Here is an 18,006-nt window from a genome sequence, read left to right on the forward strand (position 1 = left end):
TAAATGTTGCAACAAGGATTCTGCAGTAGGTAAGTTGGAAGGCTTGGAGGCTGTAGCTGGAGAGAGGCTCAAAATTCAGATTTTGGAGGTGGTGGTGTGGTTTCCAGTGATGACAATGTCCATGACGTAACCACTGGCTGAGCAGCTGAGGAGTAGTAGAACGACTCCGAGAAGACCAGCTCAGGTTACTGGGAAGCCAGGAAGTTGCTAAGGATGATGGGATCTTTCTGATTTTTGTTATTAAAACAAATTCCCATCAGACAGCAAAAGATAGATGCAACCCTTGTGGTGCTATTTTTATTCACAACTTTAAGGAGTCTGCTGTCTGCTTTCTCCTTTTGACTTTTATTTATTGGTTTGTTCAAACAACAGAAATTTATTTCTGCAGCATGAAGGTGCCTGCAGATTCAGTTTCTGGTGAGGACCCATCTCCTTGCTGCGTCCTCACATGGTGGAAGGCTTTACCTTTAGAAGAAATTTAAATTTAATATAAATTTCAACTGTTTATTAGCACCTGCTTTTTCAGTATATGTCACCATCCTATAAATCATGACTACCAACAGAGAAATTCTATCATTTAAATCAATGGCTCAGATTTCTTTTAATTTTTTTTTTTTGAGACTCTCTCTCACACAGGTTGGAGTGTAGTGGTGTGATCTTGGCTCATTGCAACCACCGCCTCCAGGGTTCAAACTATCCTTGTGCCTCAGCCTCCTGAGTAGCTGAAATTACAGGCATGTACCAACACCCCCAGCTAATTTGTGTATTTTTAGTAGAGACGGGGTTTCGCCATGTTGGCCGGGCTGGTCTTGAACTCCTGGCCTCAGTGATCTTCCCATCTCAGCCTCCCAAAATGCTAGGATTACAGTCATGAGCCATCACACCTGGCCCCAGATTTCTTTACAAATTGTGTAATTTTAAAACTGTTGTACCAAGTTTCTTTATAATAAAGATGATTCCAGTATATTTGAGTAGTAGTGGTCCCTAAATGGGACACTCTATATCAAAACTGAAAGGTTCCCCTTTTCCAGGCATATTAAGAACTGCAGAGCCTAGTTTGGGGAAATGGAAGTTTTAGAAGGACTTGAAAAATGTCCATATGAAATAGACAAGTTGTGCTTTCATCCCCTGCTCCTTCTTTTCTTGTCTTCCTTCTGTGGAGTCACCTTCCTATTTTATTCCATGCTCTTGGGACTACTGACTATTGCAATTCCTGTTTGTAATTTATATATTAAAACAATTGCACTAATAGATATATTTTCTAGAAGACAAACTCCACAAGGGCAGAGACTTTATTTTAACAGTGCCTGACGCATCGTAGGTGCATAATCAACTGTTGTTGAATGAATGAATGCTCATTGTAGAAAACTAGAAAATACATATAAGGAACATGAAAAAATACCTTCACCACAAACTAGAAGTCTCCTCTGATCCTACCATACAGATAACCCATTGATATTTTAGTAAATATCTTATTAGACACATAAATACTTATCTATATAAAAATCTAACGAAATGTCTGGAAATAATAAGCCCCAAATTCAGGATAATTGTTGCCTTCTGAGGGTGGAGGGAGGAAAGAGGATTTGATTCAGGAAGAGTATACTGAGAGTTTCCACTGCAATGGCAGTAATTTATTTCTTAAGCTAGATGATGGATACATGAAAGTTTATTATATTATTCACTGTGTATTGTGTTTCTTATATATGTGAATTACTTCATATTTTATTCAAAATACCTCCAGATTTTTTTTTAACTTTTTTTGAGATGGACTCTTGCTCTGTTGCCCAGGCTGGAATGCAGTGGCACAATCTCAACCCACTGAAACCTCCGCCTCCTGGGTTCAAGCAGTTCTCTGCCTCAGCCTCCTGAGTAGCTGGGATTACAGGTGCCCACCCCCACGCCTGGCTAATTTTTGTATTTTTAGTAGAGATGGGGTTTCACCATCTTGGCCAGGGTGGTCTTGAGCTCCTGACCTCATGATCCACCCACCTCAGCCTCCCAAAGTGCTGGGATTACAGGTGTGACTCACCGCGCCCGGCCCCTCCAGATTCTTTAATGCATACACTCCCACAGGCTGGAGTGGGAGTGTATTTTTTATAAAAGTAGGAGCATACATACCTATCAGTTTTGAATCTTGATTTTACTCACTTTTTTCCCTTTATCCCATCTCTCCACGTTAGTGAATGTACTTCTGAGCATCACATCAATTTCATTTCATAGAATTACGAGTATGAAGCATAACTTAGTTAACCACTTCCCTGCTTGGGGACATTTATCTGACAAGTAATATTGAGTGCCTGGGGGTCAGCATATTCAGGCTGTTGCCATTTTTAATAAACTACTATAAATGTACTTCCTTATTAATGACTCAAGGGTCAAAAGGCTTGATTTTCTCTCATTGTGAGTGAGTGAAGGGTGAGGAGGTAAAACAGAGTAAGATATGCTGACTACCTAAGTATTTAACCAAGGAAAAGAATGTCATTATCCTCTTCTAACCCTCATGTAAACTAGAATGTTGATTTCTCTATAGCCAGGCATTAGTGGGTCTGGGGGCTGCTGCCATTGCCTAGTGGAGGAATTGGTCAACTTCACCAGGGTAGAGTTGTCTTGTCTGCTGCTGAGTATAATTATCATATTTTTGCTTTGGGTCTAACTTTTCTTCCTCACCAAGAAAGGAGAAAGGGCAGTGTAACAATGACTCTGTCCCTCAGAACTCAGAGAAACACTGAGCTCAGACACAACTACTTCTGTGCAAAACTGATCTGAGCCTTTGGAGTGAATTGACCAAAAATTTTTTTTTCTTTTTTAGACACAAAGTCTTGCTCTGTTGCCCAGGCTGGAGTGCAGTGGCACGATCATAGCTTGCTGTAACCTCAAACTCCTGGGTTCAAACAATCCTCCTGCCTCAGCCTCCTTAATAACTAGGACTACAGGCGTGAACCAATATGCTGGGCTCATTCATTTTATGGTAGAGATGGAGTTTTGCTATGTTTTCCAGGCTGGTCTCAAACTCCTGGGCTCAACTGCTACTCCTTCCTATGGCTTCCCAAAGCACTGGGATTATAGGCGTAGGACACCGGGTCTGACCAAGTTTTTAGTCAACATTTGACTTGATTTTTTTTTCCCGCTGATCTGATTAGTGGAAGACTGAATTACTGATCAATTGAGTCAATTCATTTGAGCAGGTGATGTTTGTAGATGCAATCATTGTTCCAGGTGATTTGGATCCTGTTCTGCATCCTAGCATAGCCAGTGTGCATGCAAGATAAGGAGACCAACTCAGGACAGGCTGATCTGTTGAAACTGTAAATTGAGAGTATCTGTGTAAAGGCCCTTCTTTACGCAGTAGAAAGACAGATGCTCCTCTACTTATCATGAGTTACATCCTAATAACCCATTGCAAGTTGAACACATTTTAAGTCAAAAATGCACTTAATACACCTAACCTATGGAACGTCATCACTTAGGCTATCCTACCTGAAAGGTGCTCAGAATACTTATAATAACCTACAGTTGGGCAAAATAATCTAACACAAGCCGATTTTATAATAAAGTATTGAATATCCCATGTAATTTACTGAATAATGTACTGAAAGTGAAAAACGGAATGGTTGCATGGTTACTTAAAGTATGGTTTCTACTGAATGCATATTGCTTTTGCATCATCATAAAGTCAAAGTCATAAGTGGAACCATTGTAAGTTGAGGACTTTCTGCATACTATAACTTTGGTTTGTGAATGTAATCACTTTGGATGTGCTTTCAGGGATGGCATATGCCCTACTAGCTGCAGTTCCTGTTGGATATGGTCTCTACTCTGCTTTTTTCCCTATCCTGACATACTTTATCTTTGGAACATCAAGACATATCTCAGTTGGTAATTATAAGCATATTTTACAATTACATTTTCTCATATTTAAAGTGTTTTGGCTATATTAAGTGCATTATACCTCTATTATATTGGTGCAAAAGTAATTGCGGTTTTCGCAATTATACTTTTAATTGTGAAAACAATTACTTTTGCACCAACCTAATATATCTGTGTTAATGTTCTCAGGGAAATGGGATTTCAGTGTTTTGCCTGCTTTTTGTATTCAATGATGTTAGGTAACTTTTTTAATGAAGGGGGAAAAATCGAAAAACTGAAAATGACAGCCTACCTTAACATTTTAGCATGTTTGGTTTTCAAAAACGTAGTAAATTTGAGTCCATTTTTGGAGTCATAATGACTGGGAAAAAAATGACACAAGGTCTTTGAACCAACCATTTTACTAGATTAACTTAGAAATTACTAAGTATGCTCATCAAATACATGTTCATGATTTAATTAAAGAGCATACTTATTTTAAATCACTAATATTAAAAGACTGGCAAAATCTTACCAAAACAATTTAGAAGCTAAGCTTGGCTTTCTTTTTTGGTATGGCTTATAATAAGTTTTCCTGCTATTCCTAAAATCTGAATTCTCGCTTGTTAGAATGTCCTAGTAAATGAGTGTTTTAATGCTATTTTGTGACTTTGACATTTATACTAGAGAAAATTTTGCTCCTACATCCATCTGCTGGCTAGACATGTCTACCTCGATGATCCTCTTGAAATAAATGCAACCATCTACTTTATCCCCAACCCATGTTTTCGTCCTTACTTGTATTTCCTCGGAAGGAGATCAGAAAGAGGTTATTGATTGAAAGAACTTCCGCACCTTGGAGAATCAATTAGTGTTGAGTGCTTGACTAGATGAGGAACATGGAAGCTGATTTTTCTCTTTGGTATTCTATACATTGAGATATTCCAGGTGATTGGGGTTGGGTTTTGAGACCTCAAAACCATAAAGGCTTCCATGATGAAAGGGTAGAATCATCATCATCATCATGGATAAAAATAACAGTAGTGAACGGAGCAGTTGCTGGAAAAACATAATATTTTTTAAAATATAAAATCTTACAGATTGACATTTGATATGAAAAAATGTTTTCTCTTACAAAAAGGGAAAGAAACTTCATACTCCCTTTGCTGTTTTTTTAATCCTCACTTGGACCCTGTGATATTGATCAAGGTACTCAGATCCACAGAGATCATCAGGACATTGGACACTCTAGGAAATTAATGAGATTATATGAAATAAAAGTTGAGTGGAACAAGTAAACACTCAATGTATGTGCTACCTTTGCCAGAAAACCTTTCCTGACAACTCTCATCCCCGTCCCCACCACCCATACACATGAGGATCACACATAGACAGGTTAGACGACCTTTTGATATACTCACGAAGCATCCTGAATGTTGTATTATAATAATCTACCTACATGTCTCTTGTGCCTATTTCTAGGTCATGAACGCCTCGAGATATCTGCTTTTTTAGCTTCTTTTTGTTGTTGTTGTTGTTGTTGAGACAGAATCTGGCTCTGTCATCTAGGCTGGAGTGCGGTGGCGTGATCTCAGCTCACTGCAGCCTCCACCTCCCCAGCTCAAGCAATCCCCCCACCTCAGCCTCCCAAGTAGCTGGGACCATAGGCACTCAGCACCACACCCAGCTAATTTTTGTCTTATTTTGGTAGAGGTGGGGTTTTACTATGTTGCTTAGGCTGGTCTGGAACTCCTGGGCTTAAGTGATCTTCCCACCTGAGTCTCCCAAAGTGCTGCGATTACAGGTGTGATCCACTGTGTCCGGCTCAGCTTCTTTCGTGAACAAACAATATTTTCCTAGTCACAGCTAAATCTTTCATACATTTTTTAAATCCTATGCAGACACGTTGAACATTTGTGATTAATAACTGATTAATTGTTAGAGACTTTTTTTCCCCAGGACCTTTTCCAGTGGTGAGTTTAATGGTGGGATCTGTTGTTCTGAGCATGGCCCCCGACGAACACTTTCTCGTATCCAGCAGCAATGGAACTGTACTAAATACTACCATGATAGACACTGCAGCTAGAGATACAGCTAGAGTCCTGATTGCCAGTGCCCTGACTCTGCTGGTTGGAATCATACAGGTAATGAACTTACAAGTAAAATATAGATTGGTGTAATTTTTATTTGAAATTAACTTTAAAGCATATGGACTTAAGATTCTTCTAAAAACAAAACAAAGTAATTTCCTGGAACCCAAAATTATTTTCTAAGTTACGTTGTTTTAGGTCAGATGCTAAAATAGTCAGCAAGACCCCACTTATTAAGGCTCACTTATCATCAAAGTCAGAGACAGAAAAAAAGCTCAGAAGAACACGTGTGATTCAATTGAGGATGAGAGAAGGGAAATATACGGGAATCCACAAAGGAGAAAAAGTGTTCTGGTGAGCGGAGACACAGGACCGAAAGCCACAGAAATAAGCTATGGATTTTTGCTTTTCTGAGTACATGTATGGAAATACTTCAAGGTTTTTATTACACTTAGTTTTCAAATTTTAGAGTGGTGGAGGGAGGGGAGTGATAGGGCATTAAGAAATTCATATTTTTTTCTACCAGTATTTTTGTGCTACAGGCAGGCTACTAGTGTTTTCATTGGTATTAAGCTTGATTTAGTATTTCCAGAGAGTAGGTTTCTATCTCAGGCAAACGTTTAATTTTTCTTTCCTTTTCCTTATCGTAGTTGATATTTGGCGGCTTGCAGATTGGATTCATAGTGAGGTACTTGGCAGATCCTTTGGTTGGTGGCTTCACAACAGCTGCTGCCTTCCAAGTGCTGGTCTCACAGCTAAAGATTGTCCTCAATGTTTCAACCAAAAACTATAATGGAGTTCTCTCTATTATCTATGTAAGTGTTGCTTCTTGCTCCAGGGATGGGTCACTGTTCATTCCAGAAAAAATTGTATTCATTCTCTGAGCCTGGGCCAGGCGTAGTGGCTCACACCTGTAATCCCAGCAGTTTGGAAGGCCGAGGTGGGCAGATCGCTTGAATCTAGGAGTTTGAGACCAGCCTGGGCAATATGGTGAGACCTCATCTCTAAAAAACAAAAAAAAAGAAAGAAAAAGAAAAGAAAAGAAAAGAAAGAAAAAATCCAAAAATCTGAAAATTTGCCAGGTGTTGTGGTGCACACTTGTAGTCTCAGCTACTTGGGAGGCTGAGGTGGGAAGATCTCCTGAGCCCTGGAGGTTGAGGCTGCAGTGAGCTGTGATCGCCCCACTGCACTCCACCCTGGGTGACAGAGCAAGAACCTGTTTCAAACAAAAAGAAAACCAAAACAAAACAAAACTTGAGTCTGGAGCACCCACATTTCTCTATGCATACTTTGGGAGCCATTGAAAACATTTGGTTGCTTCTGTCAGAAATATCATTGTACTTAAAAACATTAATGAAAACAAAGTGGTCTAATGAAGTAAAGGCTGCTCTGGAATGTAACAGACTTGATTTCTAGCCTCAGCTTTGTCTCTAACAGGTAAGTGACCCTGGATACATCATGTAGGGTGCTAATTGAAAGCTCAGTCTTAGAACTGGATAGACCTTGATTCAAATTCTGGCTCTAGTGTCTACTAGCCATGTGAGCCAATCACCATGCCTCAGTTTCCTTCTCTGCAAAATTGGGTTAGTAATAGTATATGCCTCACTGGATTGTTAAATAAGAATAGATAAGCACTTGGCCCAGGGGCTGGTACATAACAAGTACTCTAAAGGAGTTATTTTGAAATGATTATTTCAAGGCATCTTTTCTTTTTTATTGGTGAAATGAAATGATTGGAGATGTATCTCTAAAAGCTTTTTCTAACCATGAGGGTCCATAAAATGCATAAGGTAAATGTCTCAACAATTATGGATGGAAAGGAACATTAGATTCAGAGATGATTCACCATGCAAAAGAAATGCAAAAGCAGGATGTAGATCACACTAATTAGATTTGAAAAAGGTTTTGGATCTAAAAATGTGTTCTATATAAAGCATGTTATTGATGCTTGAAAAATGGTGATAATAGTAACATGATGTCATCCTAGCTTGGGGGGAATGATACCATACAAAAATAATGTGTCAACATTAAGAATGGAGTTTGAGTCTTTAAAGACCCACCTATTAGCTTCTAAAACAATGTAAGGCCATGTACACATATCTGAGAATTGGTGAGTATGTCAAGAATTGCTCAATTTTATAACAGTGCCATAATCCCATACTATTACACTCCATCCATTCAACAAATATTACCAAGTGCTTACTACAGGCCGGGTACTATGCTAAGCAGTGAGAATAGACAGAGGAGGCAGAATAACATAGTGATTAAGATCATGAGGCTAGGTGTGGTGGCTCATGCCTGTAATCCCAGCAGTTTGGGAGGCTGACACAGGTGGATCACTTGAGCCCATGAGTTCAAGATCAGCTTGGGCAACATGGCAAAACCTTGTCCCTACTAATAATACAAAAAAAATTAGACATGTATGGTGGCACGCACCTGTAGTCCCAGCTACTTGGGAGGCTGAGGTGAGAGGATCACCTGAGCTCAGGAAGTTGAGGCTGCAGTGAGCCAAGATCATGCCACTGCCTTCCAGCCTGGGTGATTGGAGTGAGACCCTGTCTCAAACAACAATAACAGCAACAACAAACAAAAACAAACAAAAAAGATCATGGACTTTGAACTTCAATAGACTTGAGTTGGCATCTTGGTTCTCCACCCACTACCCATGATGTTTATACTCAACTTCCCTAAGCCTCAGTGTCCTCAATTGTAAAATGGGAGTATTAATAGTAGCTACCTCTTAGAGCAGTGAGGATTGAAAAAGAATATATGTGTAAGGCACTTAGCACAATATCTGGCACATAGTAAGAATTGAGTTTATTATTATTATTATTATCACAGATGAATAGACCTCATGAAGCTCGCCGTTCATTTCCTCTGGACCCAGCCTATTATGAAACATTAGCAAAAGTTTTTGATTCAGCATTATATGGGTCATTCTTGATATATTTTTCCTGTCAAATCCTCAGTTTTCTATTAAAAAGGAAGTTTTTTTTTTGAGACAGGGTCTTGCCCTATTGCCTGGGCTGGAGTACAGTAGCACAGTCATAGCTCACTGCAACCTCCATCTCCCTGTGTCAAGTGATTCTTCCCCCTCAGCCTCATGAGTAGCTGGAACTACAGGCGTGCACCACCACACCTGGCTAATTTTCTTTTTCTTTGTTGAATTTTAGTGGAGGCAATGTCTTGCTATGTTGCCCAGGTTAGTCTCAAACTCCTGAGTTCAAGTGATCCTCTCACCTTGGCCTCCCAAAGTTCTGGGATTACAGGAGTGAGCCACTATGTCCAGCCCATATTTTAAAATTAAAATTAAAAATTTTAAGATTTTATTTTGGTAGAGACAGGGGTTTTGCGATGTCGCCCAGGCTGGTCTTGAACCCCTGGCCTCAAGCAGTCCTCTTACTGCATGCCTCCTAATGTGTTGGGATTATAGGTGTGAGCCACTGCACTTGGCCAATCCTTAGTTCTTTTTGAGCCTCTGACTGGCTTATTTTGACAGGCTCTGTAACTTTTGCAGCCCCTGGCACATCTTTCTTTTACTTACTTTTACATTTTCTCCATCAAATGTTCACTCATTTATTCCTTCATTCTCATTCATTCAGTTTATCTATTCAATAAACATATATTGAATACTTACCACGTGCCAGGCACTGTTCACTCCCTATACAAACCCAGTGACTCATTAACCTACCAAGACATCTCTTACTGAGTATACTCACCTCATTGGGCAAACATTGCTAGGCCTTCATCTACACAGATCACAAGAGGTCCAAATTAATTGTTGACCTGGGTCCATGGCCATTGCAGGACCCCTGCAGAACAGGAGAAATAGTTCTTCTGGTCTTGTGGGATTATGTTTAATAAGAAACTTTCTGCAAATGATTTCACTTTGACAGGGACAAAAGTGACCAGGAAACACTAGGCCAAGGTCAAAAATAGTTTTTAAACCAAGTGCAGTCATTATGTAACTTATTTCCTGTTGAATATTTTTCTTGAAGTCTCAGTTTAGCATACAGCATAGAATTTTGCAAGAAACTCCTCACAGGCCACCCAAGTTGGAGAAGGTATTTCAGTCATCTCTATATGGTGGTGAATATAAGTTTGCTCTTCTGAAAAAACAAAACAAAACAAAACAAAACAAAACAAAACAAAAAAACAGCAGGTCTGAAAATGATTGCGTAGGGTTAAATGAGCTGCTTAGTCCCTGAACAGAGAATTTTGCTTATGACATCACCATTACAATTATACATGAAAGAATCCTTCAATAAAGGCAGAGTAGTAGAGGATTCTCCCAGGAAAGATGGTAAGATGGCTGCAAAATACTTTACCTGGAATGTTAACTTATCTTTGTTCTAAGGTTGCACTTTGGTTTGTCCTGGCCTCTCCCCCAAAGAGGCACTGACAGCTAGAAATAATGAATGCAAAGAAATAGGGGAGAAAATATTAGAAGAAAAAGAAATCAGTTAATTTACAAATGTCAGAGATACTGGATGTAGGAGGCAGAAGGGAGAATGACAGGGTATTGGCAGCAATTTAGAGTTAGTTAATACCCTTGATGCTACCATGTAGCTACTCAGTTATCTAAGCAAATCCCAGTCCACTTAGGGGTTGATTTTCCACCGTTCAATTTGAATGGTTTGTCTCAGTAGACAAGGGTGAGAGCTTGGAAAGCCACCACTAAGCTTGATTAGATTTGTTACTTTGTACCTACTTCAGTATGTAAAATTTATACCATTATATTAAAGTAACACTTTAAGGATTGATCTATACATGTATACACAAAAGATATGGAAGGAAATGCGTGACAGCAAAAGGTGGTTGTGAAGGGTTGGTGATATTCATGGAGATAAAAAACAAAAATAAATTCAGCTCCAATAGTAAACCGATCAATTTTCTCATACACATTATTGGGCATAATTTTTTTCTCATGGCTTCATAAACCCAGGTAATCCTGGGCAAGAACAAAGAAATTATCTAAATGAAATTGTCCTAAAATTTTCCAAACACAGCAGGAAATATTGTAAAATATTATCTATTATGAAAAAGTTCATTATCATAATTTGAATTACTTGGAATAATAAGTTAAAATACAGAATCATATGTGTATCCATACTATTAACATATTTTATGGTATTTTAACAGTAAACTAAATTAGAAGTACTGTTCAGTGTTTTTGTAGAGTCTAATTGCTATGTCGTTAAGTATAATCTTACATTATTATATAATATAATCTTATCTTATTATATAATATAATCTTATATAATATAATCTTATCTTATTATATAATCTTATACAATATAATCTTATCTTATTACATAATCTTATACAATATAATCTTATCCTATTATATAATCTTATATAATATAATCTTATCCTATTATATAATCTTATATAATATAATCTTATCCTATTATATAATCTTATATAATATAATTTTATATAATATAATCTTATCTTATTATATAATTTTATATAATATAATTTTATATAATATAATTTATTTTTATATAATTTATATAATATAATTTACTTATTATATAATTTATATAATATAATTTTTAAATAATTATTTTTTATATAACTTATATAAAAAACTTATTTATTATATAACTTCTTTATTATATAATTTTTTTATATCAATAAGTTTTAATTTTTATAATAATTTATATAATATAAACCTTATCTTATTACATCATAGCTTATTTTTTATGATATGACCTTATTATATAAATATTTTATTTATTTTATAATATAACTATTTATTATATAATATAATCTTATTATATAATATCTTATCTTTTATTATATAATCTTATATTATTACATAATATAATCTTATATTATTATATGATCTAATATTATCACATAATATAATCTTATATTATTATATGATCTTGTTATTACATAATATAATCTTATATGATCTTATGTTATTGCATAATATAATCTTATATTATTACATGATCTTATGTTATTGCATAATATAATCTTATATTATTACATGATCTTATGTTATTACATAATATAATCTTATATGATCTTATGTTATTACATAATATAATCTGATATTATTATATAATCTTATATTATTACATCATATAATTTGATCTTATTATTATATAATCTTATATTTTTTATATAAGTTATTTTTACATCCATATAATTTGATTTTTATATAATTATGTTTACATAATATAATCTGATTTTTATATTTATTTTATATAAGATTATATTATTACATAATATAATCTTTTATTATATAATCTTATATTATTACATAATATAATCTTATTACATAATATAATCTTATATTATTACATAATATAATCTTATTACATAATATAATCTTATATTATTACATAATATAATCTTATATTATTATATATTCTTATTACATAATATAATCTTATATTACATAACATAATCTTATATTACATAATATAAGATTATATTACGTAATATAATCTTATATTACGTAACATAATCTTATATTACATAATATAATCTTATATTACATAATACAATCTTATATTATTACGTAATATAATCTTATATTATTACGTAATGTAATCTTATGTTATTACGTAATGTAATCTTATGTTATTACGTAATGTAATCTTATTACGTAATATAAGCTTATATTATTACATAATCTTATATTACGTAATATAAGCTTATATTATTACATAATCTTATATTACGTAATATAATCTTATATTATTACATAATCTTATATTACATAATATAATCTTATATTATATAATCTTATATTATGTAATATAATCTTATATTATATAGTCTTATATTATGTAATATAATCTTATATAATCTTATATTAAGTAATATAATCTTATATAATCTTATATTACGTAATATAATCTTATATTATATAATCTTATATAATTACATAATATAATCTTATCTTATATAATTACATAATATAATCTTATCTTATTATATAACATAATCTCATATTATTATATAATCTTATCTTATTATATAATATAATCTCATATTATTATATAATCTTATCTTATTATATAATATAATCTCATATTATTATATAATCTTATATAAGATTATATAATATACATATAATCTTATATTGTATTATTATATAATATTATTATTATACAATAATAATCTAAACTATTTCAGGTTACATGGTGAGTTTTATTTCTGCACAGATTAAACTTTCTATCGTAGAGCTCTTCTTAAAAGATTCTGAATGATTACTCAATATGTAGGCAACTTATTTACATACTCAGATGCCTTGCATGATGCAATTGTGTAATATAAACTGATTTTGGTTTTTGAACCTCATGTTACATTTTTAATCCACCAGACATACTTTTTATTCAAAGGTCTAAGTGATTCTCATGGATTAAACTGGAATCCTGTAGTGATTATTTTTGTAAGGTAAAAATGTTTGTGTGATTGGGATAATGATTCTAAATGTTTTGTTTTTCAAGTTTCAATTTTTGCATCTTGAGTTGAAAAGTACACCTTTAATGAATAGACAATTCATCAAAATGTTATACCTAGCTCATGAATTAATCAGGGTCATCCATCAGAAAACTGATTATGTAAAGGACCAAACAGCAATGATAACCTTTAAGCCTCTGGGATAGGTAGGGCTGTTTACTCCTGTGTTAAATGCCCTAAGTTCTTGTTATTGTGTCTGCTGGTGGTAGTTATCCCATTTTCTTTTTCACTCTGCTGTTGCTGGCATCATCTTGTTTCTGTCAGTGTATCTGCCTTTAGCAATTTTCAGTGACTCTGAAAACCAGACAAAGTGAATTTGTTAGTACTGGGTTTCAAGAAAGAGCAAAAGTACCCTCTGAGTGAAAGTTCAAGAGTCTTCCTACAAGTTAAAAGCCTGAACTCTAGTCCAAGTGTTTGGTGGGAGGTATTTTGCTTGCATAATAACTTCTTCCCCATTCCCTTACTCTTCTTGAATGTGTTCCAGTGAGTTGAGGTTGCTGGCAAAGTGACTCCTAGATTACTTAAGGTTCATTAAGTACTTAGAGTTCATTAAGCTCATACATAATTATCACCAGATTATCATCATTATAATTATTTTAAAAGTAGTTTATCTGTGAAAATAAGTAAAATACATGTTATAAACTATAAGATGCTCCATTCTTTTATCTTCCTGTAAAAATATGTTTATAAAAAAGCTCATTTAAAGAAAAGTTACCTTCTTTGAGATTGTCTCAAAGAAATGTCTCAAAGATACCTTCTTAAATCATGCCTTCTACAGGACTGAAGTTAATATAACAAAGATATTAGTGTTCTTCCTTGGGATTCTTCCTTGCTAATTTCCTTGAAAACACCTTTGATTCCCAGAAGTCTCCTATTTATAAAACAAAACGAGTTTTTCTTGAATTGATTCATCTGTCTACTTAAAGATTTTTTTTGGCCAGCTGTGGTAGCTCATGCCTGTAACCCCAACACTTTGAGAGGTTGGGCAGGAGGATTTCTTGAGGTCAGGAGTTCGAGACCAGTCTGGGCAAAAAAGTGAGACACTGTCCCCTGCCCCCACCGCCTCCCGCTCCGATCACTACAAAAAAATAAAATAGCCTATTTATTGTACTCTCTACAATAAATAAAATAAATATAGATGCCCGCCTGCAGCCCCAGCTACTCTGGAGGGTGACGTGGAAGATTGCTTGAGCTCAGGAGTTCGAGGCCACTGTACTCCGGCCTGGGCAACAGAGCTAAAAAAAAAAAAAAAAAAAAAAAAGTTTTTTTTTTGTGTTATCTTAGTTCAAGTTTGAGAAATAAAATTAAGTACCAAATTTATTTCAAAAAATGTACGCTTGTTAGGAGATATACCTAATGTTAAATGACGAGTTAATGGGTGCAGCACACCAACATGGCACACATATACATATGTAACAAACCTGCACGTTGTGCACATGTACCCTAAAACTTAAAGTATAATTTAAAAACAAAAAATGAAAAACAAAAAACTACAGATTCAAGTCAGCTTTAGTAATTTAAAAAAAGATTTGTTATAATTATATCATTATAAAATCAAATTTTCAAAATAAAACATGAAATTGTTTTAATTTAAAAAAAAAGTATGCTTGGCCTTTATGTCATTTCAATAGCTTTTCTTTGCCAGAAAGAATGAAGTCAGTCTACCTGTGTCCACATATGAAGTATTTTAGGATTTTTTGTTATTTTTTGTTGTTATCTATATCATTCAGGTTTAGGAAAGAACTTTACCTAAAATACCGGCTAATTGTGCCAAAAAAAAAAGAAAGTTAGAAAGAAAACACACACACACATATACACACACACATATACACACACAAAAAAAACAACCAACTGATCAACTGGGAGTTTCAGGTTTATCAGCCTTTAGTCTCAATGCTGTATCACTGTAGTAAAAATCAGGCTACTTGATAGCACCTAGAAACCCATTTTAAGATATAAACTTATAAAGCATTTCTGCAAGTAAAACTCAGTATGTTTATAATGACATTTTTTCTTTTAAGACATCTTTATTATTATCATAAAAAATACAGAGAAGCAAACATAAATGTAGAAATCACCCAGTTTTTCCTTTCCAAGTAAACAATCATAAAAAACTTGGTGTATATATATATTGCAGTAATTGTATGTATGTAATGGTCTCTGTATCAACCAACACATTTTTATCATTTTACTGAAAATTTGAATGTTGTTTGATGCTGATATCATGGTTTTTCATGTGGAAAGATTCATATGATAATTCATTGTGTGTGTGTGCATGTGTGTGTGCTCATGTCTGTGTAGCAGCAGGAAGTATATAAAATTATTTTCTTTTTATAGACACTGGTTGAGATTTTTCAAAATATTGGTGATACCAATCTTGCTGATTTCACTGCTGGATTACTCACCATTGTCGTCTGTATGGTGGTTAAGGAATTAAATGATCGGTTTAGACACAAAATCCCAGTCCCTATTCCTATAGAAGTAATTGTGGTAAGTAGAATATGTAGTTAGAAAGTTCAGCATTATTTGGTTGACAAGCAAGGAATTATTAAGACCAATGGTGTTTTTAACATCTTTTGTTTTATTTCAGACGATAATTGCTACTGCCATTTCATATGGAGCCAACCTGGAAAAAAATTACAATGCTGGCATTGTTAAATCCATCCCAAGAGGGTGAGTGCGCTGTTCCTCTTAGACAGTACTAATACATTAAGTCAGTTAGTCAGTCCTTTTTATTTAAATGAAACCTTTTATTCAAGCTTCATTTCACTGATGCTCCTTCAATAGTCCTATTTGTGTGTGATCTTGAAGAAACAACCATAAGACACACAGTATGTGTGTTGATAAACGTCAAGCCATTTGTTTGAAAGCAGCCCGTGTATGCTCTTTTTTCTTCATTTTCTTAAAACATGGCAGGACATGTACAGTTAACACCAGACTCCTGATTTAAACTTATACATAACATTATAATATAATATAAATAGAATCATTTCTTAGTAACATCTATTGCACTGTGAACAATCTGCTTAAGGAATCAGGGACATCTGGCCTAAATTCTCTATCATTTAGTTTAATCAATTTTGGATAATAATTATATCCCTCATACCTATAAGTAAAATGCATTATCTTCAAGGGAAGTTTTAGAAACATTTGGTAGTTTGGTGAATTAGAAGAGTAAAAGACCAAGGTCCTGCATTCATCTCTGTCACCTTCCAGTTTTGTGACCTGAGGAGATTCTCTTATATAAGACAAGGATAATGAAAACAGCTGAAGCCTCAACTCAAGCTTATTATGAAACACCAGTGAGATCTCTCACGAAACGAAGCGTAGTCAAGATACCCTACACCACAATCTTCTCATATGGGGTTACAAAGGAAGCCTAGATGTTTATCATATTTGTAACTTTCACTCATAACATTTAAGACCAGACTTGCTATTAATCAAGAAGTACTAGTTTTCCCTAAGACTAGAAGAGTTTGGTACCAGTGTTTCTACCAGGAAAAGGAGTGGAGGGAAGGGAAGGGCATGGAGCCACTGTTTGGTACCAGTGTTTGTTTTCCATGCTCTTAGTAGAAACTTCCTCAGGCAAGCTTATTCCCAGAGCTTATTCTACAGGGAACCGCTGTATTCCCATTTGATGAATCTTATAATTTCTTCTAATAATCTGTTCCAAACTATTTGAAAAAGCACAGCTGGGTACATGGGACTTAATTGACATGCTATCCGTTATAGTGTTTCTCAAACTTACGTTTTTGTAAGAATCACATGGGATCCTTTTTCACACAGATTCTTGGTTCCTACCCCAAACCTGTTGAATCAGGCTTTCCAGGGGAGGGGCTCTGGAATTAATATTTTTCAAAAGTGCCTCAAGTGATTCTTGCCCTCAAGGAAACTGGGGAAACTCTTTAAGAGAGGATCAACAAATCTAATCTAACAATTAGATAATTTCATTAGTTAGAAACAATTACAGAGAAAGATACTTTACAGATCTCTTTTGTCAGGCTTCCTAGGATCTATCAAGTTATATGCGGTCCACAGAGCAGGCCCTGTCCCATCCATCCGTGTTCCGTTAGTTGGTTTGGGGAACTCATTTCTTCTGCCCTAAATTATCCTTCCAGGTCCTCTGCAGAGCTTTCCTGTGCGCTCCTCCTGAGAACAGATTTCTAGCCTCTGGCCCTTGAGTTTAATGAAGCTGAATGCTTTGACAGACCACCTGGTCAGCTTGGTCAGCTAGTTTAACCTGCCTGGCCCCAGGGACTTTAAGCTCCTCCACGAGGGCAGTGACCCCATTGGTGTTGTTCAGCTCTGTCCCAGAGCACAGAGCTCATCTCACAGTAAGCTCTCAGAAAACACTTGTTGAATGAATAAAATACCCAAGCCTATGTCATTATAAACAAGCCACAACAAAGGCCTTGGTTATCTGATCTCACTTGGTAGCACAGAAGCAATTCTGACGATATTAACAAACCTGAATAAGAAAGAGTGGAGTGGAGAGATTGGAAAAAAGCAAGCAGAGTATTAAAGTGGCCCTGAGGTGAGCACAGTGAAAGGAAGAGGGACAGAGAGATTGTGATATGCCCCC

General features: G+C 35.1%; 1 protein-coding gene across 1 annotated transcript in view; it reads left to right on the forward strand.

The window, feature by feature from the left end:
• SLC26A4 (solute carrier family 26 member 4) overlaps positions 1-18,006 on the forward strand; it is a 56,962-nt gene that overhangs the window by 8,403 nt on the left and 30,553 nt on the right. Inside the window, exons 4-8 of the mRNA XM_032761379.2 lie at positions 3,769-3,879; positions 5,809-5,993; positions 6,590-6,754; positions 15,762-15,914; positions 16,015-16,097. Of these exons, the coding sequence (XP_032617270.1) occupies positions 3,769-3,879; positions 5,809-5,993; positions 6,590-6,754; positions 15,762-15,914; positions 16,015-16,097 (697 nt within the window). The remainder of the gene's footprint in view (positions 1-3,768; positions 3,880-5,808; positions 5,994-6,589; positions 6,755-15,761; positions 15,915-16,014; positions 16,098-18,006) is intronic.

This window comes from Hylobates moloch, unplaced genomic scaffold, assembly GCF_009828535.3.
Source record: "Hylobates moloch isolate HMO894 unplaced genomic scaffold, HMol_V3 SCAFFOLD_1, whole genome shotgun sequence".
In the NCBI taxonomy this organism is placed as follows: domain Eukaryota; kingdom Metazoa; phylum Chordata; class Mammalia; order Primates; family Hylobatidae; genus Hylobates; species Hylobates moloch.